The sequence below is a fragment of the Mesoplodon mirus genome (assembly GCF_964341445.2).
Source record: "Mesoplodon mirus genome assembly, chromosome: 1".
Lineage (NCBI taxonomy): Eukaryota > Metazoa > Chordata > Mammalia > Artiodactyla > Ziphiidae > Mesoplodon > Mesoplodon mirus.
The window spans coordinates 614030-639728 of record NC_138976.1 but is presented as its reverse complement, the minus strand read 5'-3'; the positions used below and the strand labels follow the sequence as shown (position 1 = coordinate 639728).

The window sequence follows — 25699 nt, the reverse complement described above, 5'->3', positions numbered from 1 at the left end:
AAGCCCTTGGAGCTTTCTCCTTCCCAACTCCCACAAGCTTTTAGCTATTCTTTTGGACATTTACATTCACATTTCTCACTAACACGCTGATTCGGTTGTTTCCTGAGTGTCCAGTCTTACACCTGACTGACCAAGCTCAAGGTGAGAACTCACTGTCATGCCCCAGCCCCCCAGAACCCGACAGCCCCGAAACAGCTCTCTGAGTGTCTTCTGCTGACACGCTATTTGCAGGAGACAGGAGCATAGCAGGGCTGAGCTGGGGTGAACTCTGGGTACTTTCCTGCCTTGTTCAGTTTGCTCCAAACTTGTGCTCTGGCCATGCAGACTGACTGGTGTCGGGCCGGCCCTCCCACCGCAGACAACGTCCACCAGACACGTTTTAGGCAGCCGACTTCTGGAAAATAGGCTGTGCACGACGGGTGATGCCCAGGGTGGGGGGCCCAGGGATGGGCTGGCTCCCAGCTGGGGGTGACCTCCCAGCTAAGACCATGACCCAGAACCTGGGGAGCAGAGTGTCCCTCCGGTGTAGGAGGAGGCCGCGCATCTGTGAGCCAGGGCACCAGCTGGAGGGGTCATTCGGGGCCAGGAGTGCAGGTGAGCAATGCAGGATCCCCAGGGCTCCCAGAGGCAGCTGTCCCCAGGCTGAGAGTTCGAGAGGGGCACTAACAGTCAAGCAATGCTGCACACTCTGGGCTCCAGCGCAGCCACCGTGGCGAGTTAGCCCTGCCCTAGACCAACTCTGCTAAAATCTAAAACCAAGCCCCCATAAAATCCATGGAACAGGGTTTCCCTGGTGGCACTGGTTAAGAATCTGCCTGCCAATGCAGGGAGCACGGGTTCGAGCCCTGCTCCGGGAAGATCCCACATGCCACGGAGCCAACTAAGCCCGTGTGCCATAACTACTGAGCCTGCGTGCCACAACTACTGAGCCTACGTGCCATAACTACTGAAACCTGCGCGCCTAGAGCCCGTGCTCCGCAACAAGAGAAGCCACCGCGATGAGAAGCCCACGCACTGCAGGAAGGGTAGCCCCCGCTCACCGCAACTAGAGAAAGCCCGCGCATAGCAACGAAGACCCAATGCAGCCAAAAAAAAAAGAAATAAAAAAATCCATAGAACACTTTGTACATTGAGTTCCACCAAGATAAAGATCCACCCTAACAAAATGTCAAGCCATGCCCCCCCAGTTCAAGGTAATCAGCTAGAAAATAACTGTTTACTAGAACAAAGTTCAACACTTTTCAGTGGAAGGTAACAATCCAGAGTCTCTACAATGTAACATTTACCACGTTCAGTACATCATATAAAAATCACAAGGCCTGAAAATAAGAGGAAAATATGACCCACACTCAAGGGGAGAAAAATACAGAAAAGCACATAATGGAAAGCAACTCCAAGGCAGCTCAGAGGTTGAATTTAGCAAAGACTTTAACACAACCATTGTAACTGTTCAAAGAATGCGTGAAAAACATGTTCAAAAAGTTAAAGGGAAACATGGTCTTAAATGAGTAAACAGAGAGGTTCAAATGGAAATTACATGAAACTACATAAGAGAACTAAATGGCAGTTATCCAATAAAAAGTATAATAACTGAAATGCAAAATCCACTGATTGGGCTTGACCGCAGATTGGAGATGGCAGATTACAGAGTCAGTGACTCTGAAGACAGATCAACAGACACTATCCTATCTAAAGAACGGGGGGAAAGATTAAAGAAAAAATAACACGACTTCTTCCCAGCTGGATTTCCTGCAAGGCCATCATTAACAGGACGCTGACGACATCATAACACCTCCCCAGGATGTTCAGACAAGCCTGGAAGTCTGTCACTTGTTCCCAGAGCCATCCCTCCTCAAGCCTCTGCCCTCCTGTCTCAATCTGGGTGGCCGCTCTCTAGCCCGGCGGCACAGCTGCTGCCCTAGGACTCCCTCCCCATCTTTTCTCCTGGTGCATCTGGCATCTCCTGATTTCTAAGCCTTCATCTTTCTCAGTTTTCCTCCTGGTTCTAGAGAAACACATTCTCCACGAGCTTCGTGAGAAGAACTGCAAGGGAGGGACATTTAACCGGTCTTTGGTTGTCTGGAAACGTCTTCGCTGGGCACTAAGCCTCGGCTGGAAGGCTGGCCGTGCACGGGCTGTAGGTGAGAGGCCGTCCCCAGGGATGTGACGGTGACGGTCCTTCCAGCTCCTGACGCCGGTGCTGAGAGCCCTGAACCACCTGACGCCCGACCGTAGGTAGGACACTGCTCTTCTCCTCCTGGGGGACCTTCCCCTGACAGCATCCACGGTGGGGCAGGACCCACTGGGCGTGCTCACGTCCTTCCGTCCTGGGAAACGTCCTCATGTTCCCCTGGGTTACGTCCTGGCCTCCCGCTGTCCCTCCTCTCCTCCTGGAATTCCTCTGACTTGGATGCTAGGCTTCCTGTAAGAACCTCTAATTTTCTTATCTTTCCTCTTCTCTGCCTCTGGGGGAGATTTCCTGAACTTTATTTTGCAACCCTTTCATTAATTATTCATTTCCACTATCAGAATTTTAATAATAGCCAAGAGTTCTTTCCCCCGAGGACCTGGTGGCTCCCACTCGTTTCGTTGGTCGCTATCAGTGCCCTCCCCCCAGTTCACAGTCCCGTTTTCCTCCGGAGTCTGGGGGCTGCTGCTTACACTGGAGAGGAGGCCCTGGACAGCTGCTTGGTAACCTGGGGCGGGGGGCACCTGGGAAGAGCCTCACTGTGGGTAACAGGGGCCTGGAAGACCAGTCCGTCTGTCTGTCGGGAAGGAATCCTTCCTTCCCCACCTGGGGTCTCAGTCCCCACCCACGCAGACCTCCCACGCAGACCTCCCCAAGGCCCTGTTTCCAGCCTGGAGCCTTCCCGGCTCTGCAGCCAGGCTCGGCCAGCCCTCAGCGGCGGGCTCTGCTTTCCCAGCCTGCAAGGCCCCTCTTCCCTCCTCTCTGCCCTCAAGCACGTTGGCTTTTCTAATGTCTTTACTGTCATTTTAACAGACCTCGAGTGGGGCAGGTAATCCGGCCCCTGTGCACAGGCACCCCGCACCTTGCCGGGACCTAGCCCCAGACGCTCCTTCCCACCTCCCACCCCAAGTCTGACCCGACCCCGGGGGGCCTGCCACTCCAGGAGGCTGGGGTCTCTAAACAGAGACCCATCCCCACCGCACACCCTCTTTGGGTGGCCGGGGGGCGCACCGTCCTCCCAGCTGCCGAGTCCGCACCAGGGAAGGGAGTGCAGCACCTCGAGCTGGTCTCTGGGCCCTTCTGCTGGCGGTGCTGCCCCAGGGCGCGCGGCCGCAGCGGTCCCGTCCACACCGAGGCCCCAGCCCGGGCGCTCCGCAGGGAGGAGTGCCCTGTGTGCGCGCCTGTCCCGCACGTGCTGCTCACGCCCACTGTCCGGACCCGAAGCTGCCCTTCAAACAGCCGCGAAAGGAGAGCTGGAGGACCCCACAAAGAACCACACTGCTGGCCCAGGCCCGCCCGTGCCTCCCGTCCATCTGTCCATCTGTCCACCTGGCTCAGGAGAGCACAGAACACGATGCATTCTCTCTGCACCACGGGGAGTGACGGAGCGACCTTTAGAGAGGTCAGCACAGCATTCTGGTTTGGGCGCCAGATCATGCTTCCTTTGTCATTTTTCTGTGTCGTTTTCCACAACTATGGGAGCGCTGGCTGCGTGTCCCCCCAGGTATTCCCTCTGCCCTCCATCGTGGGGCAGGTGGGGTGGTGGAGGGTGATAAGGGCGGCCTCCCGGCCCCATTTCCCCACCTTCTGTAAGCGCAGAACGCACACGGGGTGACAGCCGAAAGGGTCTCAGTACTGACTTCTGTGTATCCAGTACGTGTCGGAATAGTAACATGTTGCGTATGCCAGGGTTAAATAAAATATATCACTAAAGTTAATTTTGCCTTTCTTTTTATAGAAAATTTAAAACCACACGTGTGGCTCACGTATTTCTGCTGGACACACTGGTCTTGACTGAGAAAAGCAGCTGACCACACAGGAGAGCGGCCCTGCAGGTGGCCGGAGGCCTCTCCACTGCAATCCCAGGCCCTCAGGGCAGGACGAGGGGACACCGGACCCCCAGCTGCCACTCCCCACAACAGCTACGGGGAGACATACCCTGCTGCCCCCAATCCCAAATGCAGAGCCACCCAGGATCCCCAGAGACATGCGGGTGCAAAGCCTGGGCCCTGTAGATGTGGTCACTCAGGCCGCTTCAGTTAAATAACAGCACGAACTTGAAAGCCATTCAAACTGAAGTAAACTTTTGTGCGTACATCTCAGTGATTATTTTAAAGCTTTATTGAGGTGTAATTCACATACCATGGAACTGACCCTTTTAAAATATACAATTCAGTGTTTCTAGTATATTCAGGCACGTGTAACCACCACCCCTAATCCAGAGCCTGTCATCACCCCAAAAGATCGCCTGTCCCCGCCAGCAGTCACCCACCCTGGCCCCCCGACCTCCTGCACCCATGACCCGGCTCCGGTCCCTGTGGCTTTGCCTGTTCAGGACGCTCTGTGCACACGGAGCCGTAATACACATCCTTTCTTGTCTGGCTCCTTCCACTCAGCACGATGTTTTCGAGGTTCATCCACACTGCAGCATCTCAGCTGGGTAACGTGCCACGGGGTGGACCCGGCCGCGGGCACATCTGTGGGCAGCGGGCGCCGGGCCGGACGCGGCTGGTGTTTAACTCTCGGGGAACCCGCGGCCTCTTCCAGGGCAGCTGCCTCGGGAAACTACCCCCCACCCCCGAGTCCTTGCCAACACTGGTCGATCTCTTCGTCCCTCCATGCCAGAGGCGTGATTTTTAACTTACTGATTTGACTTAACGATTGTTCCTTTCTTTAAAAATTAAGGTCGCCAACTTTAAACACCAAGGGTCACTGCGATGGTGTCACACTGAGTCGAGTTTCTCCTGCAGCACAAAGGAACCAGCCCTGGGAATCTCGGCCAGAAGGCTCTTCGGGACCCTTTCTCACCAGGTGCCAGGCTGCAGTGGGGGCAGGGGGTAGAGGTCAGGGGTCACCGCCATTCGGGTGGGCTTTCCTGCTCCCTGCCGGCTCTGGCTGAGGGCCTCCTGACAACCAAAAACGAGGTAGAAATCGGAGGAATGACGAATGGCTACTTAAAAACCACATTTTACATTAAATATTTAATGTCACGGGGACAAATCCTTCCAGTGTGTCACGAAACTGTGTGTCACCAAAGCGGCCATGTCGGAACAAAGGCCCGTGGGCCTCAACCCACTTGGCACGGGGGGCACCCGCCAGTCCTCTGGGTTTTCTCTTTTACTTTTTGTGTTCTAAATATTATACAATGAACACACGCCGCTTTGTATTCATGAAAAAAAAGAAATCAAACCACAGATGTTATTCTTAAAAGTTAAAATAAACTACGACGGAATCTTAGCTTTACAGGGGATGCCAGCCACCCGCCCGCCCGGATGCCCGGGGGTCTGAGCTGCAGAGCCGGCTGCTTGTGTCGCTGGCTGTCCGTGAGCACCAGACACATCTGCTGTCTCAAGCGGCGGCCAGTGGTCCTGACTCAGGGTCCTGGGGCTGCAGTCAGGACTGGTGGGGAGCCCAGGGGCCCACGTCCCGGACGGCGGGAACTTCTGAGCCCATCTGCTCTCTGCTCATTGCCTGCTCCAGTCTCCTGCTTCCCCCAGGCCCGTTCTGATAGGAGGCCTCGATTTCTTGAGGAGGTTTTCACATTTATTACCATAACATCAGGGCGTTCGGTGTAAATCTTGCTTACGTGTGTGGTTCTCGCCTTTCATGAATGTTCAGCAAGTTTTTACTTCTCTTTTGTTTTCCCTTAATTAGTCTCATCAAAAGTTTATTTCATTGGTCTTTTCAAAGAACTAGATTTTGGGGAATTCCCTGGTGGTCCAGTGGTTAGGACTCGTTGCTTTCACTGCCGAGGGCCTGGGATGGATCCCTGGTCAGGGAACTAAGATCCCACAAGCCGCTCAGTGTGGCCAAAAAAAAAAAGAAACAAAAACGAAAACACAAATAACTGGTTTTGGTTTTGTACCTCCTGATTTAATTATTTAATTAAGCTTTCTCCTTTTCTTTTGAGTTATATATATATTTTTTCAGATTCTTTTCTATTACAGGTTATTATAAGATATTGAATATAGTTCCCTGTGCTATACGGTAGGTCCTTGTTGGTTATCTATTTTAAATATAGTAGCGTGTATATGTTAATCCAAAACCCCTAATTTATCCTTCACCCCATCCTTCCCCTTTGGTAAACACAAGTTTGTTTTCGGTGTCTGTGAGTCTGTTTCTGTTTTGTAAATAAGTTCATTTGCATCCTTCAGATTCCACATATAAGTGAGACCATATGATATTTGTCTTCCTGCCTGACTTACTTCACTTTGCGTGATCATCTCTAGGTCCATCCATGTTGCTGCAAATGGCATGATTTCCTTCTAAGCTTTTCTCTTTATTAACTCCCTCTACTTCCTTTTGTTTCTTGGTTTTGACTTTGGGGGCACAGTTTCCTTCCCCACTGCAGACGAATGCCTTCTGGTTAAACGCAGGCGTCTTGGACCTGCCTTTTTGTCGTGATAGCCCAGACGTCCCTCTTCCCTCCGGCTGGCCCTCCTTCCTTGGGAGGTGGAAGGCCCCCCGGACCGGCCCTTCACCCCTGGAATTCGGGAGCCGCAGCACTCACTGGCTCCAGCGATCACTCCACGCGACGAGCTCTCCTTCATAAGCTCTGGTTCTGTATTACAGGCTCATTGCTGTCGGTTTGCTCGAAGTTTCTAGCGTTCTGGCTTCTCCTCGCTCAGGGACAGGCCCTGGCCCGCAGGGTAGCCATCCCGGGGCAGGACGCTGGTGGCCGTGCGGGGTGCTGCGAGTGGACATTAGCTCAGGGACCGGCAGCAGCACAGTCAGTCTCTGGTCTGAAACTGCAGGGGGGTCTCCGTGCGCGAAAGCAGAGACGGGTGCCCAGCTGCTTCCAGGTCCCATGCACCCAGACACCCAGCCCCCTGGAGGATGCAGCCCTTCACCACGGGATCCTACAGGACAGAACTGAAAGTCTCCTGTTTTACATTCTCCTTTCGACTCTGACCCTCCAAGGAGATTCACCTGGAGCCACTTGCTGTGTGCATGGCTTCCCTGGACGTGGGCTGCCCCAGCTGGAGGGGCCCCTGCTCTTGTCTGAATGCCGCCCTTCCTTGTCATTCGTGCTTTTCTTCTTTAAGACCTCTTGGCGGGGCAGGGGACAGGGTCCTCGACGAATGTGTTCACCTCCGCAGCCTGTAAACACCTGAAGCGGTGGGTCTGATGACGCACCCAATGCCCCAGCTGAGCCCCGGGGAGAAGCGTGGTCACCGAGCTCTGAGTTGGGAGGCTCTCCGTGGCCTTGTGCGATGGACACAGCCCGGGGGGACCGAGACCCACACGGCTGGCCTCGGACACCAAGTGCCCCTATCACATCTGAGCCTGTTTTTATTTCCTGAGAGAAAAATCTTATGTGGCACTTTGTTTTTTCTTGGAAGTGCCCATTGTTTAAAAAGAAAACAAAAATTCTTTGTGCTGGGCGAAAATCAATTCCCAAGTACCCAATTCCTGCCCATTTGATTGACATCTGTGCTCCAGAACCAACCAGTTACTGAACTCTTCTGGAAGTAAGTTCCAGCGCCAAGCTGGCCACTGAGTCTAGTCCTCACTCAGGTCACGGCCCCTGTGCCGGCCTCTACTGATTTACGAATCACAGGATCCTACCAATCTCAGCAGCCCCGCCCCCACGGAGGAGGAGCCTGGGAAGTTCTCACAGGCAGCAGCGGCCGAACAACGTCCTGGCCAAGGCTGGCTTGGGGCTCTCTGGGCCACAGCCGCTCCAGGCACCTCTGCAGCTACTGGGGAATAGAGTTTATTTATTTATATTTTTGGCCGTGTGGGGTCTTCCTTGTGGCGCACAGGCTTCTCTGTAGTTGTGGCGTGCGGGTTTTCTCTCTCTAGTTGTGGTCCGTGGACTCTGTAGTTGCGGCCGCACAAGCTCAGTAGTTGTGGCGCACAGGCTTAGTTGCTCCGCAGCACGTGGGATCTTAGTTCCCCACTAGGGCTCGAACCCGTGTCCCCTGTATTGGAAGGCGGATTCTTTACCCCTGGACCACCGGGGAAGTCCCCTGGGGAATAGATTTTAGCTCAGATACAAGGAAGTTTTTCTAAACAACCTCTAAAGTATTGAATTTTAGAGCTGGAAGAATCTTAGAGGTCATTTAATCACTTCAATTTTCAGGCTATCTGTAAAATAAAAAACTTGTAACTGAAATCTTCTTAAGGATTTTTTTAAATTAAACATTTTATTTTGCGATAACTGTAGCTATACATATACTTGTAAGAAATAACAATAGATGTCCCATATACCCATACACACATACCCCAAATCACAACCAGGCCCGTGTGTTGCTTCAGTCGCAAACCAGAACGCCCCAGCGCCGTGGGGCCCTCCTGCTGCCCCGTCACAGCCGCCCCAGGTCGCCCATCTGATCTCCGTTCACATCCTCTGTCGTTCCAAGCAAGTTGCATAGACGGAACCACACAGTCTGGCCTTTCGGGGTCTGTGTTCACTCGGCACACTCCCTTGAGATGCACACAAGCTGCTGTGTGTGCCCAAGGCTCATCCTTTTTGCTCAGTGGGCTCCCTCAGTGTGGACGCACAGTCTGTTGGACCAGCGCCCCCTGCAGGGCATCTAGGCTGTTTCCAGTTTTGGGCTATCAGGAGCGGAGCTGCAACAGTAATCCGTGTACACTGGTGGGCACAGGGACGGTACGTCGTCATCTTTTTATTATGGAAATAGAACAGGTGCAGAGTAGTGGGCACAGAGAACACCCAGAGAGTGATTCAAACAACGGGACCCCGGGTGGTGAGTGCACAGAGGCAGGGCCCCAGGACAGAGCCGGAGGAGGTGGAAGAGGCGGCGGGCTGGGGGTGGAGCACAGGAGACCCGGAGAAGGCGTGTCCCAGAGGCCAGGCACTGACGGGCGGACGAGCCCCAAGGAAGCCACCAGAAACCCTGACAAGTGCTTGGGTGGAACCCTGGTGGGAAGGCTGCCTGGCGCAGGATTAAGAGTAAAAAGCACGATGGGAAAACAGTCAAAAAGCTACACACAGTGACCACCTGACCTGGCTCCCAAGAGAATGGAAAACACACGTGCACACAAACACGTGCACACAAGTGTGATTCACAAGAGCCAAACAGTGGAAGCAACGCAAATGCCTGTCAGTGGATCAACAAAACCGGTCCATCCACACAACAGCATGTAATTCAGCCTTAAAAGGAATGAAGAACTGACACACGCTACAACGTTGATGATCCTCAAAACCACGATGCTGAGGGAGAGAAGCCAGACACAAATCTACACGCTTTATGATTCCACTTATATGAACTGTCCAAAAGAGGAGAAAGCACAGAGTCTGGACCACCGGTTGCCCGGGGCTGGGGGAGGCGTGACAGGGAGTTGACTGCAGCGGGGGATGAGTTAGTGGTGATGGCTGCACAACTCTGTCAATGTGACAAAAACACTGAATCGTACACTTTAAAAATGAACTTTATGATACGTGAGTCATACCATAGTTTCTAAAAAGCACCCAGCAAAGGTAACAGAGACGCAGTACTGGCAATCCTTTCAAGGAGTCTTGCTGCAAAGGGGAACAAAGAAATGGTGTGGGCACAGGAGGGGAGTGTTTTGTTCAAGATGCGAAGACAAACATCTGTTTCGAGGGGGTATGTGATACCTAGAGGGAGCACCCCAGGGAGACACGTGGGGATGAGGAGGAGGCAGCACCTGGCCCAGGCGGGCCCCGCGGGAGCAGCGCGTTCCCAGGGAGGAGGCGCGGACCCCCTTCCAGCTGCCGCTTTTCCTCCGGGAGCCAGGGGGCCAGGGGGCCGGGTCCTGGGCTGGGAGGCAGGATGGGGCAGAGGTGGGGCCCGAGGAGAGGATGAGGAAGGAGTTGGGCCGAGGGCGGAGCAAGTGCCCGCACGGGGCCCGTGTGACCCCCCTGAGGCTCACGGTCAAGGGGGACAGAGACCAGTCGGCGAGGCCAAGCTCCTTCAGCCCGGACGAAGGGACCGGGGACCAGAGGCCCCGGTGGGCGGGGCTCGTCAGGTGGAGGGCGTGAGCTGCAAGGACGGACAGGGTGGGGGTGAGGGCTGCAGCGACGGAGAGCCCCAGGTGGGCCGGTGGGAGGGGGCAGCTGAGCTCAGGGACCCTCTGGGGCTGCGAGGGAGGCGGGAATCCTGAGGCCGGACCGGGCAGGGCTGCGGGGAGGCTGGGGGGTGGGAGGTCTGGTCAGAGGAAGGGAGCGTCCACACGGGAATTCGGGAATTCGGGGAGGAGGGAGCACGTGTGCGGTGCGGGCCCTGCCCACCTCCAGGCCAGCAGTTTGGGAACCTCAAAGCCCACACTGGTGAGGAAGCAGGGTCCTCGGGGGCACAGCGGCCCAGGACACCTTTTGAGCACTTCTCAAGCATCATGGCAGGCCCTTCTCACAGCAGCCCTGCTGGGTCGTCCTCATCGTCCCTGGTCCTCAGGTAAGGAAGCCTGCACAGGTAAGGTACAGGGAGCTGGCCCAGGGCCACACAGGGAGGAGACTCAGCCATAACTGAGCAGAGTCACAGGCCCAACTGAGGAAGGAGGAGTCCAGCGTCAGAGGCAGTTGGGTGTCTGTGTTACCGCTGGGCTCTGGGCTCTGACATCTCCCGAGACACAAGCCTCCCCTGGACCCTGGAGGGTGCTGTCCTGAGTACGGAAAAGGGCAGAGCCCATCTACAGGAGTGTTTCTAGGGTTGGGTGCTGTGACGGTTAATTTTATGTGTCAACACGACAAGGCCATGGTGCCCAGATATTTGGTCAAATACAGTCACATGTTGCTGTGAAAGTATTTTTCAGATGAAATTAACCTTTAAATCAGTAGACAAAACAACACTGGTAAAGCAGAGACTCTCCATGATGTGGGTGCGCCTTGTCCAATCAGTTGAGGGCCTTAAGAGGAAAGACTGAGGTCCCCTGAGGAACAGGGATGTCTGCCTCTAGACTCTTCCCTGGGTCTCCAGCCTGTCACCGCCCGCCCCCCATCCCCGGGCTGAAAATTCTGGACTTGCCAAGCTCCCACAAGTGCGTGACCTAATTCCTTAAAAAACAATCATCACTCTCTCTGAAAAAACCTAACACAGGTGCTAAGATCATGGCAGCAAATAAGACATAAATAGGAGTGTCCGTGGGACGTGTGCTGAGAAGGGAGAGGTCCAGGCACCTGTAGGGGTCCCCCGACTTTAAGGAGCGGCTCCCGGCCTCTCCTGGGGATGGAGCCCCAGGGCCCTGTGGGTAGGCACCACCTCGCTCCATCTGCAGGTGCACCGTCTTTACAGGCTTCTACTTTCTCTGTGAAGGAGAAAGGGGGACCTTCTGGTGTTCACGGTGTGAAACTGAATGAAGGGAACCTCATTAAAATGGAGTCGGGAAGGCTGGAAGGGGGAGCTCTCACACACCACCACTCCTCGTGTCTGCAGACCCCAAACAGGCAGACACGTACCTCACATCGACCCAGAGGAAAAGGGAGGCTTTCTCCCCGCCGGCAGCAGCCCAGCCAATGGGAAGCGTCGCCACCCTGAACCCCGTTTCCTCCAATGGGCTCTCCTTGCAAGCGGCCCCTCCCAACTTCCTCCTTTTTCTCTGTCAAGTAACATTCCTCTCCTTTATTAGCTGGTCTTGCCTATAGTTTTCGCTGTAGCCCTCTTGTCCTGAGTTGCAATTCTCTGCTGTTCCTTAATAAACCCATTTTGCTGATAAAATAACTGGCTGTTTTATCTTTAAGATCAACCAGAGACTTGTGGGGGGCGGGGTACACAGGGGCTCTATGCTTGGCGTCCAGGGTCTCCTGGGCCGCACCACGTGGGGCCCACCTGCCCACACAGGGGCAGCGCCAGCCACGGGAGGTGGGGGCTGGACCAGTCCTGCCGGCTGAGGGAACGACGGAGAGGGGAAGGGTCTCCCTGGGCGGAAGGACGCCCTGACGGACGTCCCCAGAGGGTCGCTGGGGAGGACCACGACTTGCTTCCTCACGTGAGCCTCGGGCCTCCCCTCCGGCTCCGACCCGGGGTCCTAGACTGGCTGTGCCCAGCCAGGGTGACCCACCCCCGGAGCCCTCCCAGCTGTGCCCATGTCCAGCACCGGCCGCGGGCGCGGGAGGCCCCAGGGGCACCAATTGTGGCCAGTGCCCGGCCCAGGACGTGCTCCACAGCCCCCGCCCCTCGCACGCTCGGCCCGCGCCCCGGGGTCGCTTACCTGAGTCGGCGGGGTCCGCCCGGAACCTTGGCCTGGCCGCGGCCACGGCGTCAGCAGCGGGCCCGGACGGCTTTCCCCAGCGCACCGAGGCCGACGAGGCCTGGTGAGCTGTGGGCGGCGGGCCGGGAAGCGCGAGCTGGCGGACCTCCAGGCGGAAGTCCAGAGGGGCGGGGTTGACTCGAGGGGAGGAGCCGGGCCTCCGTTTGGGGGCGTGGTTAGTCCGGAGGGGCGGGGCTGGGTCCGGGGAGGAGCCGGGAGGCAGGCTAGGGTCTTGGTCAGGCCGGTGGGGCGGGGCCGGCTTGGGAGAGCCTCCAGGCCGCCGTTTGGGGGCGCGGTCAGTACGGGGGCGGGGCTGACTGGGTGGGGCCGCTCTGCCGCCAGGGGGCGCCGTGGGCCGCAGGAGGCCTGGCGCGCCTGGCGCACCTGGCGCACCTGGCGCTCCCCGGCCCGCCCCGCCCCTCACCGAGTACCTGGCGCCGGTGTCGGTCCCCGACCCTCCCGTCCTCCTCGGAGGGCTCCCGCAGCCCCACGCCGGTCTCCGGATCCAGGGGCCCCTGCTCCGCGGTCCTCGGCCCCCAGCCACCCCACCGGATCCGTGACGGGACCCCCAACGCCGCCGGCCGCGCCCGCCGCGCTTCGGCCAGGAATCTCCGACTTCCGCCGTGGGGCCGGGCTGGTGTTCACGTCGTCATGCCCTCGCTCGGGGACCTGGTGCGCGACTGGCACCGGGGCGCGCAGGCCGGGGCGCGTGGGGACTGGGACTACGCCCTGCGACTCTTCTCGAGCGTCCGGGAGCCGCCCGCCAGGATGAGCTTCAACGTGGGCTGCGTGCACCTGCTGGCCGGGGACCCGGAGGCCGCGCTGCGGGTGAGCCAGGGGCCCGTCCCCCTAGGGGACGCTGCTCTCTGGCCCTGGGTGGGGAGTCGGTGAGGGGTGGGATAAAGTCCCAGCTGCAGGGGTGAGCCCAGGACCCTTGCCCTTCCTCCCTGATGGCCACTGAGGATGTCTCCCCAGGTCCACCTCAGTGAACACCTAAGCAGGGGAGGCCTGTGTGGGCAGGGGACCCCAGCGGAGCTGAGTCAGGGCCGGGATGGGGGTGCAGGGCTCTGGCACTGCCTCCACTGTGTGGTGACCATGTGCCAGGCTCTGCAGTTTTGGGGGACGGCCGGGATGAACACTGGCTCAGGTGCTCTTGGCCGAGGTGCTAACATACCCGCAAACAGGCTCGAAGCTGGATGGGGCTGGGAAGGGGCACCCAGGGTGTAGGGTTTGGGCTGGGCCTTCTGTGGTGATGGCCAGGAGATAAGGTCTCTGGTTGCTGCCCAAACCCCAGATCTGAGTGCTCACCTGTCTCCCACCCACTCCCCAAAGCAGAACCAAGAGCTGGGGGTACACATGGGCGCACACACACACATGCCTCCACCGAGGGGCCAGCAAGGCCACTCTCTGCCCTTCAAGCCCCCAGGTTTATTACAGTGGTGCACGTTCCACGGGTGACAACAAAAAGCCAGCAGCACACCGAATCCCCCTCAGAAAGAGCCAGGTTCCCGTGTTGTTCAGGCCATCAGTGACAGCTACCGAAAACGTGTTCAAGGGACCTACCCTGTCATTCTTCACATCTGTGTATGAATCTACAGTTATCTCAGCAGCAATGTCAGTGTTAAAATGTTATCCAACAAGGGGGGTGTGATCACTGGACACCATGGAATCAGCAGTGTGAGGCCAATCCAATCACCACTTCCTCTAAACCGTGATTTAACCAGAGAGAGGGGACAACTCGGGTCAAACTCAGTTCAACAAGCCCCCCAGTTGGCCATGACACCAATCCAGTTGCCTGTATTTAACTTGATAGCTGCTGTATGCCCTCCTCTTGCTTGTGTTTAACTGGTGGCTGCTGTTCCCCTTAGGAACAGATGATGTCATTTCTGAGTCTAGTTTCAGGAAGAGCTCTGTTTTACACACATATTAAGACTTTTGTGTTGTTGCTCTTTCTGATTCTAATAGATGAGAAGTGCGTCAATTTGTACGAACTACCAAAACTAGGATTTAAAAAAGACAAAAACCTTGCATAACGCCCTCCCCCGAAAGTAACTATTATTAATGCGATGGAGTGTTTCCTTGTCCTCATGGTAAACAAGTTGGTTTGTGCTGCCACCGAGTTGCCCCTGAGTGCGTCGCAAGGCACCTCGGGAGCCCAGGCGGCTTGGGGTTGTGGCCGTGACGTGTGCGCCCAGCCTCAGACTCAGAGGCCCCCCGGGTGGGCGCGGGAGACCTTCTCCTGCAGGTGGCCATGATGGGGGCCAACAGGATTCCTTGATCCATTGCTGGGCATCCGCCTGGACCGCATCTGTGACACAGGAGTGACGGGGTTACAGACCTGGGTGTTGCATGGGCATTTTTGTCCCCAGGCATTTGACCAGGCAGTGACCAAGGATGCCTGCATGGCTGTTGGCTTCTTCCAGCGAGGAGTGGCCAACTTCCAGCTGGAGAGGTGAGCACAGAAGTGCCCTGTTCTTTCTCTGATGGCCCTTTGGCTCTGCAGAGCCCTTTCCTGTGTTCCTCTCTGCCCACGGGTCACCTCCTCTTACCCACCGCTCCTGGGCGGCCCCAGGGGAGCCCAGGAACAGGATGCTGTGGTCGTGTGGTGGCAGAAGCAGGGCAGGGCCACACCTTGACCCTTGGCTCTTTACGGGGTTCGGGGGATCACAGAGTGCTTGCGCCGGCTTCCCCTCCTTTGCTCCTGCATCCCTGCTGTAGCCGGGACAGCGCGATTATACCCGTTCTGCCCACGTGGAAACCGAGGGCAGGGCTGGAGAAGTGGTGTGTCCCCGGACATGGAGGTGATGGGGGTCCTCCCTAGCCACCCAGCCCTCGGCGCCGGGCCCTTCCCAGAGAAGTGATCCGGGCTGCAGGACAGGCCCGGCCCCCACAGAAGGTCCCACTGGGGGCAGGTGGGCTCTGGGGGAGACCTCCTCATCGACCCAGGAGCCTTCCGGGGGGGCGATGGGGATTCTGGTGGGGGCTGGGGAGCTTCCAGCGGGGCTCTGCATGGGGAGGCCCATGGGGTGGGGCCCGAGAAGCAGGCAGGACACGCCCAGGGCACCCTGCACACCGAGGTTTGGGAGAGGGTCTGGGGTGCGGGCAGGGGAGCGAGGCGCCCAGAGGGCAGAGCTGGAGCCCCACGTGCTGCTCAGCCCGTCTGTGTGTGGACCCCGTGTTGAGACCTGGGTGACCACCACGGCCTCCACCACTGCAGCAGGAGCCGGGGCAGCGTGGGGCTGGGCGAAGCTCCGCCCCCTGCCTTCTGGCCGCTGAGGGCCTCCACGCCAGGCTCCCCTGCCGCCCACAGGTTCCGGGAGGCCCTGTCCGACTTCCAGCGGACCCTGGCACTGCTGAGGGACAATGCCGCCATCGACTACGCCCAGCTGGGCCTGCGGTTCAAGCTGCAGGCCTGGGAGGTGGGCGTGCGGAGAGCGGGACGCGGCTGGGCGCTGGGGGTGCTGTCTGTGGGCAGGTGGCCCAGGTGGTCCTTCCAGGCCGCTCGTCCTGAAGACCCCATCCTCTGGGTCCCGCTGTCTTGTCACTGTCACAGCTGGGGCCGTGTTGACTCAGGTGCTCCCTCTGGCCAGAGGGGCCCCCAAATCCCACCGTGGGGCGCAGGGGAGGGTCAGAGGTCAGCGAGAGGTGACAGGCGGGGCGGGGGGTGCTGGGCCGAAGCAGGCCTGGCTGTGGGCCCCCGGCATCCCTGCCCTGGGGTTCTTGCTTGGCGCCGTTCCTGGCCTCCTGGGGCGGGGCGGGCACTGATGGAGGGGCTTAGGAGGAGCGCTTGTGCTCCTAGCGCTCCCGGAAACGTGCTGCCTCGGAGCCCCTGGGAACCACCCGTGTCCCAGTAAGCCAGACGCGGGGGAAGTCCCGCCGGGGTGGCCCCGGCCCGGGGCACTGTGTGCAAGGCGGACTGTGGGAGTCGGCCGGCCGTGACCCCGGCAGGCCATGGGACAGCAGCTCTGGGAGCGCCGTGTCCCTGTGGGGACAGAGGCTGCCGTGGCTGAGCGCTCCCCACCCTCCCCCTCGGCTCCCGGGAGCACTGGCGGCTTTGCTGCTGTTTCCCAGCACATCCAGCCCAAAACGTCCTTCCACACGCCGGGAGGGGCGGGACAGAGAGAGGCCTTCGTCAGACAGCACCCCAGACTCTTGGGGGTTCAGTAAGCAGGGCAGCACGGGGAGGAGGGGGTCAGGCCAAGTGCAGGACGGGGCTGCAAAGGCCGAGAGGCTGCTTCCAGAGATGGGAGGTCCGCCGGACATTCAGAGCAGAAAAGCAGGGAGGGCTGATCCGCTCCAGCTGGGGGTCTGGGGAATGAGGCCTGCCGGGCAGAGCCGGCCCAGGGGCAGAGCCAGGCGGGCTCCACGTCTGCTGGGCGCCCGGAAGAGCCCTGGGCAGCTGTGTCTGGGAAGCGCAGTGGCTGGACCAGGGGCAGGGCCAGGTGTGGGACCAGGCGGTGGGGCTGGGGGGGCGTCCTGGGCCTGCCATCACCCACGCCTCACTCTCAGGTACTCTTCAACGTGGCTGCAGTGCAGAGCCAGCTGGGGCTCTGGGCGGAGGCCACCCACAGCCTAGAGGAAGCCATCTCCAAGGGGCCGGAAGGGGCCCGCGATGACCTGGACATCGCCCTGGGCCAAGTGCAGGTGGGGGGAGGTGAGGGGGCAAGTGGGGGGCAGGTGAGGGGGCAGGTGAGGGGCAGGTGAGGGGGAAGGTGGGGGGCAGGTGAGGGGGCAGGTGAGGGGAGATGAGGGGAAGGTGGGGAGCAGGTGAGGGGATGTGAGGGGGAAGGTGAGCAGAGCCAGACTCCTAAGCTGACTCAGGTGGCTTGCCAGGCCCATAGCCTGCAGTTTGGGGCTCACATCTGTCCCGCCCCCAAGACTGACTATATGAGCTGAAGAAAATTCTGGAAGGAGCGGCCTGTGTGCCCAGGTGTGGGCTGGGCTTCCCATGGGCTATGGGAAGTAGGTGACAGGGCCAAGCCGTCCCTTCTGCTTTGCGGCTCCTGCGGCCTCAGGCCTGGCCCAGTGCTCAGGTCTGCGTTGTCCGGACGCCCCTCCAGAAACAGGCCTCCTTGCAGCCTCGGCAGGTCCCCAGGGGTGAGGTCTTCCGGCCGCACAGGCGGCACCTGGAACACCTGGAGCCCGTGGATTTCCTGGGCAAGGCCAAGGTAAGGGAGGGGTAGCTTCTCGCTTCTCAGGCCCCAGGGACTCCGGGGCCAGCAGCACCCAGCAGGCCGCAGAGCGGGGGGCAGCCAGGCCCCTGCTGAGCTCACACTGTGTCCCGAGCTTCCAGGCTGAGTTCACAGGGACACCCGGGGTCATCAAGGCCTTGGTGGGTGGACAGAGGACACAAGGCTCCTGGGGTGGGCAGCAGTGTCTCCAAATGGGGCTCACAGATCTGGGTCTTGGAACCTGGCGGTGGAGCCCCCCAGAAGCTGCTGAGGACCCCCAAGGCGGTGCCAGCCGTGCCTCCCTCCGCCCTCGACTCGCTCTTCTGGCCTCAGCATCTCCTGGGTTTTGTGTTTCTGTGGCCTCCCTGCATCTCTGCCTCAGAGAGCAAGACCCTGGGGAGGAGCGAGGCAGGCTGGCCTGGGCCACCTCTGCCCACCGTGGGTCAGGGCGGGGCAACACCAGCAAAATCACAGGACAGTGGGGAGCAGCTCACCCCGAAGGCGGGGTGGTAGCTGGGGCAGTGAGGACTCCCGGTGCACAGAGGAAGAGTCACTCTGGTTTCCAGCTGGTGGCCCTCAGCCAGGCCTGACACCCCCCTGGTCACCCGAGGGCTAGGTGCTGTGTGTCTCTGCTGGAGGGCTGCATGGAGGAGGGGGCTCTGAGCTGCATTAATCCATCAACTTGGAGTCCTGTTATCACAGGAGATGACTGCTTCTAAGAAACAAGAATATTTTAAAGGTTGTATGAAAAATAAGTTAAAATGATCAGCACAGATGTTTTCCTTCTTCAAACGTATTTTTCCCACCTCCCTGCCCCCACCACCGTGGTCCAACGTCTTTGGGCCAGGCTTGGGCAGCGCCCCCCGGGCAGATGGGAGACTTCGGGGTTCAGAATGGACAGTGAGGGCTGGGCACCCCTGACTCGGCCGGCCCCTCGCTGTCCCTCCCCAGGTGGTGGCCTCCGCCATCCCTGACGGCCAGCACGAGGACGCCCGGCCTCAGCAGCCACAGGTGGGTGGGTAGCCTTCCAGCCACCTGACTTCTCCTCTGACGTTTTGCAGCTGGGGCCTTCCAGACCCATTACTCTTAAGGACGCCTTAAACCCTCCCCGCGGGCTTCTCAGCGTCCTTCTGATCTAAACGTGGGGGGGCGTCCCATCCCGGGAGAGAGCCAGTGAAAACTGTGCAGCCTTGCCCCCCAGCCCTCGATGCTCCTTGGGGTCTGCATCCTGAGGAGGGGGTCACTGTGTGCCCACAGGCTCTCTACGCACGTGGTGAAGCCAGGCCTGGGGCTGCCGAACGGTAGGAAGGGGCCGTGGCCCCCCACTCTTCTTCCCCTGTTGGCAGAGGCCCTGCGAGGCCTGTCTTCCGGCCCGAGGCTAAAACCCCTTTGCAGACCCAGTGTGGCCACTCCGGGCCAGGGGCCAGGGTGGCTGTGTCCCCTTTCTGGACTGGCTGGAGCCCCAGTGCAGGGAAAGGGGTCCCGCCTTGCTCAGCCCTCCCTGTGCCCCCATTTGTCCTGAACCTGTTCTGCTCCTGGGGAAGGGGCCTGCCTGCCCCTCACTGAAGCTCTGCTCAGGCCTGGGGGTGGGCACCAGAGGCACCGGGGTGGGGTGCAGGCTAGGCTGCAGGCCGACGGGAGCAGCCCTGCCGGCCCCGCCAGATGCAGCCTCACAGGTGGCGGTCCAACTGGGGTGCTCCTTGTTTCCAGCTCAGGGCTCTCCTAGGCCCACCTTTCCCGGAGGACCTCGACCTCCGTGCTGGCTGGGTGAGGCCTGAGGACGAGGACCCCTCCCCCTTCCCTGCAGGGCCCGTGACACAGGCCCCTCCAGACCTGGTACCCGCTGTGGCCCCAGGATGCCCCTTGATGCGGAGATGGAGGTCAGCTCTGGCCAGGCTGGGCGGGCTGACCACGGCACACTGGTCACCAATGATGAGCAGGTGGGTGACCCGGGCAGGGCGGGCAGGGGCCATAGTGTTTGGAGGACCCCCGCCCCAGGCTGAGCTTCAGGACCAGCCACAGCTGGGCCCTGCAAGGGTCTCAGGGCAGGGCAGGTGGCCTCATCACCTGCTGGGGGATAGAGATTTGGCTTCCTCAGGCAGGCCAGGGACTTGGCGGGAGCCAGCCACAGTGACCGGACGCCATGGGTCAGGGACACACTGCCGCTCACATGTGCATGGACAGGAGCCTGGGTGTCTGCTCCTCGCCCTGGGCCCGGGAGGGGCCTGCAGCCCGTGCATCATAGCCATGAGGCTCCCACCCCTCAGCTGGGGCCCCCGGCCTTCCTCCTTGGACATGGGACTCCCCGAGATGCCCCAGGCACTGGGTGAGGCCAAGGAAGGGAGGGGCACAGGATTCTCCTGGGCAGGTGTGCCAGGAGGGGTATGCAGCCAGCCCCAGGAGCCGGGAGGCCGCCCAGCACAGAGAAGGTGGTTAAATTTCACATTCAATTTATCAAAGGACTCAGTTTGAAACAAGACGGTCACTTCTCTTCCTCTTTCACTGATGTCCAGCTAACTCGGTGGACAGATTGGTGCCCTGGAAAGCCATCCATCACAGCTGTGCTTGATGAAACCCCGTGGCCCTAAGTTCACATACTGGGTGTTGGAGCACTTGGCCTTCCTGACAATGGGCAGCAGCTTCCCAATTGCTTTAAACAGCTGACAAGTCTGATAAAATCTAAACACTCGGTTTACAGACTTGGTCCAACTTTCAGATCCCACCTGAAATCGGGATCTGAGCCAGCTGGTCGGTGTGGCCAGGACTGGGGCCCTCTGGGGTTTCTGCTGCCCCTCCGCACACCCACTGCTTAGGGTCCCAACACAGGGTGAAGTCCAGCAGGTCTCTGGCTTCGGTCCCCAGCCCCCAGGGTCACTGGGAACCCCAGCTGGAGCTGCCACCTCCTGGTGGGCCAGGGGAAGACTGATTGGTGCCCACAGTGCAAGGTGGCCTGTCTGTAGTCTCCAGGCCTATAGGGACCTGGTTCATGCCCCCAATTCACCTCCAACGGCGTTAGATTTGTGGCTTCCTACCTGGCCAGGCTGTCTTGCAGGCCATGCCCCTCACCACTGGCTCTGCTTGGACAGTGTCTGGGCACCGCCCCCGACGAGCTCCAGGCCCAGGGAAAGCTACCTCCGCCTTCAGGGCCCCACCCTGGCCCGGCAGAGCCCCAGCCTGTGGCTTTCCTTGCAGAGGCCCCACGTGGAGCAAGCTGGCCAGTGGGTCCTCCAGGTGAGGCCCCCTGAGCAGCTGGTGGTGGGAGGGTGCTTTGTGGAAGGAGCCCCAGGCAGGCATCTGGGCGGGGCCGGGAGCAGCCTCTTTGTCCTCCAGGGAGGAAGCTGGTGGCCTTGGGGCTCCCGGTGGGCGCGTGGTGCCAGCATCTCCTGTACTCCCAACATGTTCTCCTTTGGGGATCGGTAGCCACCGGAGTCCCTGACTCCTCCCCGCCCCGCAGGGCTGCTGGCGGATGGGGGGCCGGGCCCTGGCTCCTCTGAGGATCCTGCAGGCGCTGGGGTAAGAGGCACTGGCCCTCATGTCACCCTCCACCCCCCAGGGATGTGGGGTTCCAAGGCCAGACCCCATCCTCCGAATGCCTCTAGGGACCCCAGCTAAAGAAGCCTCACAAGTCCAGAGCCCCAGGCCCCTCCCACCCTCTCAGCCCCTGCCCTGCCCCCTGGCCCGAAGCCCACCCTGGCAGTCCTGGGCACACAGATCTGGGGCCTTGGAGACCAACCACCTTTCTGCCTGGACCCAGGGTATGGCTGGAGGGGGCCCCGAGTCCTTGGTGACCTTCACAGTGCAGTGCACCTTCACCCTGGCCCTGAGGGCCCCAAGAGGAGCTGACCTGTCCAGCCTGCGGGCCCTGATGAGCCAGGCCCTCCCTCACCAGGCCCAGACTGGGCAGCTCAGGTGAGCTGGAGCCTCCGGGCCCCCTCTAGCCGGGTGGGAGGGCTCCAAGCTGGGCACCTATTAGTCCTGGCCCTGGGAGAGGCTTTTGAGGTCAGAGGTCAGCACCCTCCCTAAAGTCCCTGCCCGCGCTGCCCACTCTGAGGCGTCTCTTTGCAGTTACCAAGACCCTAGTGACAGCAGGGGCTGGGTGCCCCTCACCGGGGAGGAGGCACTGCAGAGGGCCTGGCGGGGCGCGGCTGCCGGCCCTGGGGAGCTGCGGCTACAGTGCCAGGTGAGCCGGGGTGGGGGGCGGCCCGGGGCGGGCACATCCAGCCCTTCTCTCCGTGCCGAGCTTACCCTACAGCCCTCCCCGCTGCCACAGGGAGTGGGCGGCCGGCCTGTCCTCTACCAGGTGGTGGCCCGGCACGGCTACTCCGCCCAGGGGCCCGAGGACCTGGCCCTGCAGCCGGGAGACACTGTGGACGTCCTGTGCGAAGGTAGAGCTGGCACTGCCCCCCACCCACCCATCGCCCTGCCGGGGCCCCGGGGCAGACGCGGTGTCTGCGAGCAGATGTGGTGATGCCCTGACGCCCCCTGCAGTGGACCAGGCGTGGCTGGAGGGCCACTGTGACGGCCGCATCGGTATTTTCCCCAAGTGCTTCGTGGTCCCGGCCGTCCGGCGCACATGAGGAGCTTGGCGCTAAGAAGTCCGTGGCGATGAGGGTTTAATAAAGGCGAGATCTGCCCCTACTGAGGTGTGGCCGTCTCCTGGGCTTGGCCACTGAGGGGGCCTGACTGAGGCTTCCAAGGGTGTGGGGTGGCCACTCTGGGAAAAGCCCGCAGGGCCTGGACACTGGCTCTGACAGCTCCTGGAGAGCCCAGGGCCCGCTGCTGGCCCCTCCCAAAGAGCCGGGCCCCCTCTACCTCCAGCAGTCGCCCCCAATCCCAGGCTCGGCCTGGCCCTGAACCCGTAGGTCTGCAGTCACACAGCCCTGAGGGCTGCAGGGGTCGCGATGGCCCAGCCCTCGTGCAACATGGGAAACACGCTGGGGCGCTGGGACCTAAAGGCCATGGTCGGGGCCACGGCACAGCCTCCGTGGCCAGAATGACCCCAAGGGCAAAAGGGGGCCATGTGACCATGGGGCCAGATCCCCCAGGGCAAGCCTTGGGGGTCGGGGCTCAGGAAGGCTCTGGCCAGCTCAGGCCTCTGCCTTCCAGCACCAGGTGGCAGCCGGCCTAGTCCCGGAGCCAGAGCTGCACCGCAGTGGCCCCGAGAATGGCCATGAGGGTCAGCACCAAAAAGACGACTCCGGCCACCCAGACGCCATAGCTCTGTGCCCGCCACTGGGCAGGCGCCTCAGCGGGGATCAGGCTGGTCAGGTTCAGCATGTAGCCCAGCGTCCAGCCCACGTCGGTGCCACCGGCCTGTGGGCCACACGCCGCTCAGGCTGCGGGCGGTGCCCGAGGCCCCAACCCCCCCTCGCCCTGAGCCGTCACCTGCTTGCGGAACTCGATGCCGCCCCAGGTCTCCTGGCTGAACCCGTAGCCCTCGAGCAGAAGCGTGAGGATGTACAGGCCTGAGGCACAGTAGTCGCGCAGCCAGCGGTCCTGCCCGGGCGAGCTCGCCTCCACCTGGGGGCCCGGGAGGCCAGAAGCCCCATGAGGCCTCACCTCCTGGGCCCCCAAGGCTGGTCCCCCTCGGAGACGTGACCCTGAGTCTCCTGCCTGGAGCCCCCCAGCTCCCCGGCCACACTGTCTGGGACGGGGTCCCTGCTCAGTGGAGTCTGCAGCCCAGGGAGCTGGGGCCCAGGTGGGGGGCGGGCGGCCCGCATCCACCCACCAGCTTCCAGGGCCTCTGGCAGAACTCCCAGACGGTGGCATTGGCCGTGGCCAGCGACGGCCTGGAGGTGAGGTTCAGGAAGTGGAAGGTGTGGTAGAAGCTGGAGAAGGCCTGGGGTGGGGGGACGAAGTGCCCGGGCAGGGGGCCCAGGGTGAGCCGGGTTCCACCCCGCCCCGCCCCACCCCACCCCACCCCACCTGGGGCCCCGAGGGGAAGCTGGGCCCCGAGGGCAGGCCGTGGGGGCTCACGTAGAACTGGCCCCGCACGGGGGGCTGGTAGACCCTGTCGAAGGCGCAGTCTCCTCGGCCGTCGCAGCTGGAGAAGTTGAAGAGACCCCGGATGGCGGCGACACAGGCCCCGGGGTTCCCCGTCCCCTCCACGGTGAGGTTCTGGCCGAGGTCTCTGGGGGCTGCGGCCTGGACGCAGGGCGACCCGTACAGGGGGGCCAGGGCCAGCGTGCCCCGGTAGCCACTGTGGTAGCAGGGGTGACGCACCAGGAGGCCTGGGCTGCTCTGCGGGGAAGGTGGGGGCACCTCTGAGCACCCGCCTGGCAGGGCGCCCCGCCCACCTCCCGCAGAGCAGCCCACCTGCACCAGCCCGGCCAGGAGCCGGTTCAGCATCTCGTCGCGCCCGAAGCAGAGGTAGCTGTGGGTGTAGACGCTGTGTTCTGTGCCATACAGGCGGAAGGTGGCCTGGGTGGTGGTGTCCAGGATGGGGCCTCCAGGCACAAAGGTGATCTGGGTGGAGGCCCCACCCATGTCCAGGGCACCCACCAACGTCCCCTCCAGAGGCCGGATCCATTCTCCGGAGAAAGAGTACTGGCCACAGACAGGGGGCACTGAGTCCTGGGGCCAGCCACGATGTCCCCCCCTAGCACCCCTCCCACCCTGGGACCATCTGTGGCACCTTCACCAGCAGGCCCAGGACATAGTTGATGGTGACCCAACCTAAGGCCCCTTCGTCCTGCCCAGCCAGGAGCTCAGCACCCCAGAAGTCCACGGGAGACTGGCTCAGGACCCGGCTGACTGCTGCGAAGACGTGCTCCGCCTGAGAGCTGTTCTTCTGGCTGCACGGAGAGGACAAGGACGCTGGAGATGGCAGAAGCCACCCCTCTTCCTTCCCGCCTGAGCAGGGACCACAGCTCTCACACTGCACCCCAGGAACGTGTGCGGGCCCACACCAGCCCCCACACCTGAGCAGCCTCATGCCAGCCGTGGCCCCCAGGAACATGGGCGTTTGCTGATGCTTGGCCTTTGGGATCAGTGCCAGCGCCTCCTCCAGGCAGCCCTGCAGGCTCTCGCCAGCCTGTGCAGGGTCAGAGGCGTAGGAAGAGATGCCAGGCCCTGAAACACACCACCACAGGACAAGGCTCCAAGCCCCAAAGGAAGCTGGGCTGAAAGGGCCTGTGGGAGGTTGAAAAATAGCCCCCAAAGATGCATCCACATCCTCACCCTTGGAGCCTGCAAATGGGACCGTATCTGGAAAAAGGGTCTTTGCAGATGTCATTAAGTTAGGGATCTTAAGATGAGCTCATCCTGGATTCCCCAGGTGAGCCCTAAAACCAACAACTGGCATCCTTACAAGAGACAGAAGAGGGAGATTTGAGACACACAGGGGAGAGGCCACGTGAAGTCCGGGGGAGAGATTGGAGGGATGCCACGTCTGGAGCCCCAGGAGCAGGAAGAGTTTGCTTCGGATCTCTGCAGGCTCAGGCAGGACAGATCCAGAGCCCTGGCCCAGCTCCCACTGACCAGCTGGGCCCCCTGGGGCAACTCACTGAACCTCTCTGAGCCCCTTTCCTTTAGGTTGATTTGCTACTGCCCAGCTCCAGCCTGTGCCACTTCCCAAACCTCCATCCAGCTGGAAACCCCAGCCGGGCAGCGGCTGGCAGCTCCCAACACCCGTCCACCATTGATGGAACTGCCCACTGACCTTTCGCCTGGCAGGCCAGGGCCTGGCTGACCACACCTGTGTCATTCTCCTTGTTTGCCAGCCACTGATACACAAAGAGTGATGTGTGGGAGGACCCAGCGTCGAACACGATCCCGAACTGGGAGTGACACCAGGGTCAGGAGGGCGTAGGGGCCGTCATGGCCCAGCCTCCCCTGGGTGGGGTCTGGGGGCACACCTTGGTGTCTGCAGGCAGGAGGACGTTGGTGGCCTCCACCAGGAAGAGAATGAGCGTGGTGAGGCCTGAGACCGCTGCAGCCCCCAGCAGGGCTGTGAAGGCCCGTTCCTTCCATGTCAGCCCCATGGGGGTGGGACTGGCACCTGTGGGGTGGGCAGCAGTGAGCAGCCAGACTCTGCTGGCTGCAGGTGCTGCTGCCCTGGAGAGCCCCTCGGTCCTCCCCGGGGCTCAGACAGCCCACCCCGGCTGGGTCGATGGGCAGGACTAAAGACCACGCCGGAGAGCCGGGCTACGCATGGTGTCACAGTGTC

General features: G+C 60.7%; 3 protein-coding genes across 9 annotated transcripts in view; 1 reads left to right on the top strand and 2 right to left on the bottom strand.

Moving 5' to 3' along the window:
- The window catches only part of EXD3 (exonuclease 3'-5' domain containing 3), a 78229-nt gene extending 65822 nt beyond the window's left edge, over positions 1–12407 (bottom strand). For all 3 annotated transcript variants that reach the window (XM_082628001.1, XM_082628002.1, XM_082628004.1), the window contains exon 1: positions 12323–12407. The gene's annotated coding sequence lies outside the window, so the exon portion shown is untranslated. The remainder of the gene's footprint in view (positions 1–12322) is intronic.
- Positions 12408–12779: 372 nt separating this feature from the next.
- On the top strand, positions 12780–22230 carry NOXA1 (NADPH oxidase activator 1). 3 transcript variants are annotated; one of them, XM_082620847.1, is made up of 14 exons: positions 12780–13189; positions 14731–14813; positions 15672–15780; positions 16871–17005; positions 17422–17529; positions 18484–18543; positions 18790–18833; positions 19340–19472; positions 20619–20763; positions 20987–21045; positions 21287–21441; positions 21598–21712; positions 21803–21917; positions 22021–22230. In XM_082620847.1, the coding sequence occupies exons 1-14, from the start codon at positions 13013–13015 to the stop codon at positions 22107–22109; spliced, it is 1527 nt and encodes a 508-aa protein (XP_082476973.1). In that variant the 5' UTR covers positions 12780–13012; the 3' UTR covers positions 22110–22230. The 3 variants fall into 3 exon arrangements, with proteins under 3 accessions (XP_082476973.1, XP_082476972.1, XP_082476971.1); XM_082620846.1 differs by lacking the exons at positions 16871–17005; positions 17422–17529; XM_082620845.1 differs by lacking the exons at positions 16871–17005; positions 17422–17529 and having other exon boundaries at positions 21584–21712.
- Positions 22231–22383: 153 nt separating this feature from the next.
- On the bottom strand, positions 22384–25694 carry ENTPD8 (ectonucleoside triphosphate diphosphohydrolase 8). 3 transcript variants are annotated; one of them, XM_082618374.1, is made up of 9 exons: positions 25389–25694; positions 25193–25310; positions 24453–24603; positions 24167–24326; positions 23848–24078; positions 23509–23772; positions 23261–23371; positions 22918–23052; positions 22384–22845 (listed from the first exon to the last, which is right to left on the bottom strand). In XM_082618374.1, the coding sequence occupies exons 1-9, from the start codon at positions 25512–25514 to the stop codon at positions 22657–22659; spliced, it is 1485 nt and encodes a 494-aa protein (XP_082474500.1). In that variant the 5' UTR covers positions 25515–25694; the 3' UTR covers positions 22384–22656. The 3 variants fall into 3 exon arrangements, with proteins under 3 accessions (XP_082474500.1, XP_082474499.1, XP_082474501.1); XM_082618373.1 differs by having other exon boundaries at positions 23509–24078; XM_082618375.1 differs by lacking the exon at positions 23261–23371.
- Positions 25695–25699: the final 5 nt, after the last annotated feature.

Coding starts and splice junctions, on each gene's coding strand:
- NOXA1 (XM_082620847.1), top strand. CDS start 13,013: ATGCCCTCGCTCGGGGACCTGGTGCGCGACTGGCACCGGGGCGCGCAG. Junction 18,834..19,339: donor AGGCCTGGGGCTGCCGAACG/GTAGGAAGGGGC, acceptor CCTTCCCTGCAG/GGCCCGTGACACAGGCCCCT. Junction 20,764..20,986: donor CTGGCCAGTGGGTCCTCCAG/GTGAGGCCCCCT, acceptor CCCGCCCCGCAG/GGCTGCTGGCGGATGGGGGG.
- ENTPD8 (XM_082618373.1), bottom strand. CDS start 25,514: ATGGGGCTGACATGGAAGGAACGGGCCTTCACAGCCCTGCTGGGGGCT. Junction 25,311..25,388: donor TCCTGCCTGCAGACACCAAG/GTGTGCCCCCAG, acceptor TGTCACTCCCAG/TTCGGGATCGTGTTCGACGC. Junction 22,846..22,917: donor GCATCGAGTTCCGCAAGCAG/GTGACGGCTCAG, acceptor TGTGGCCCACAG/GCCGGTGGCACCGACGTGGG.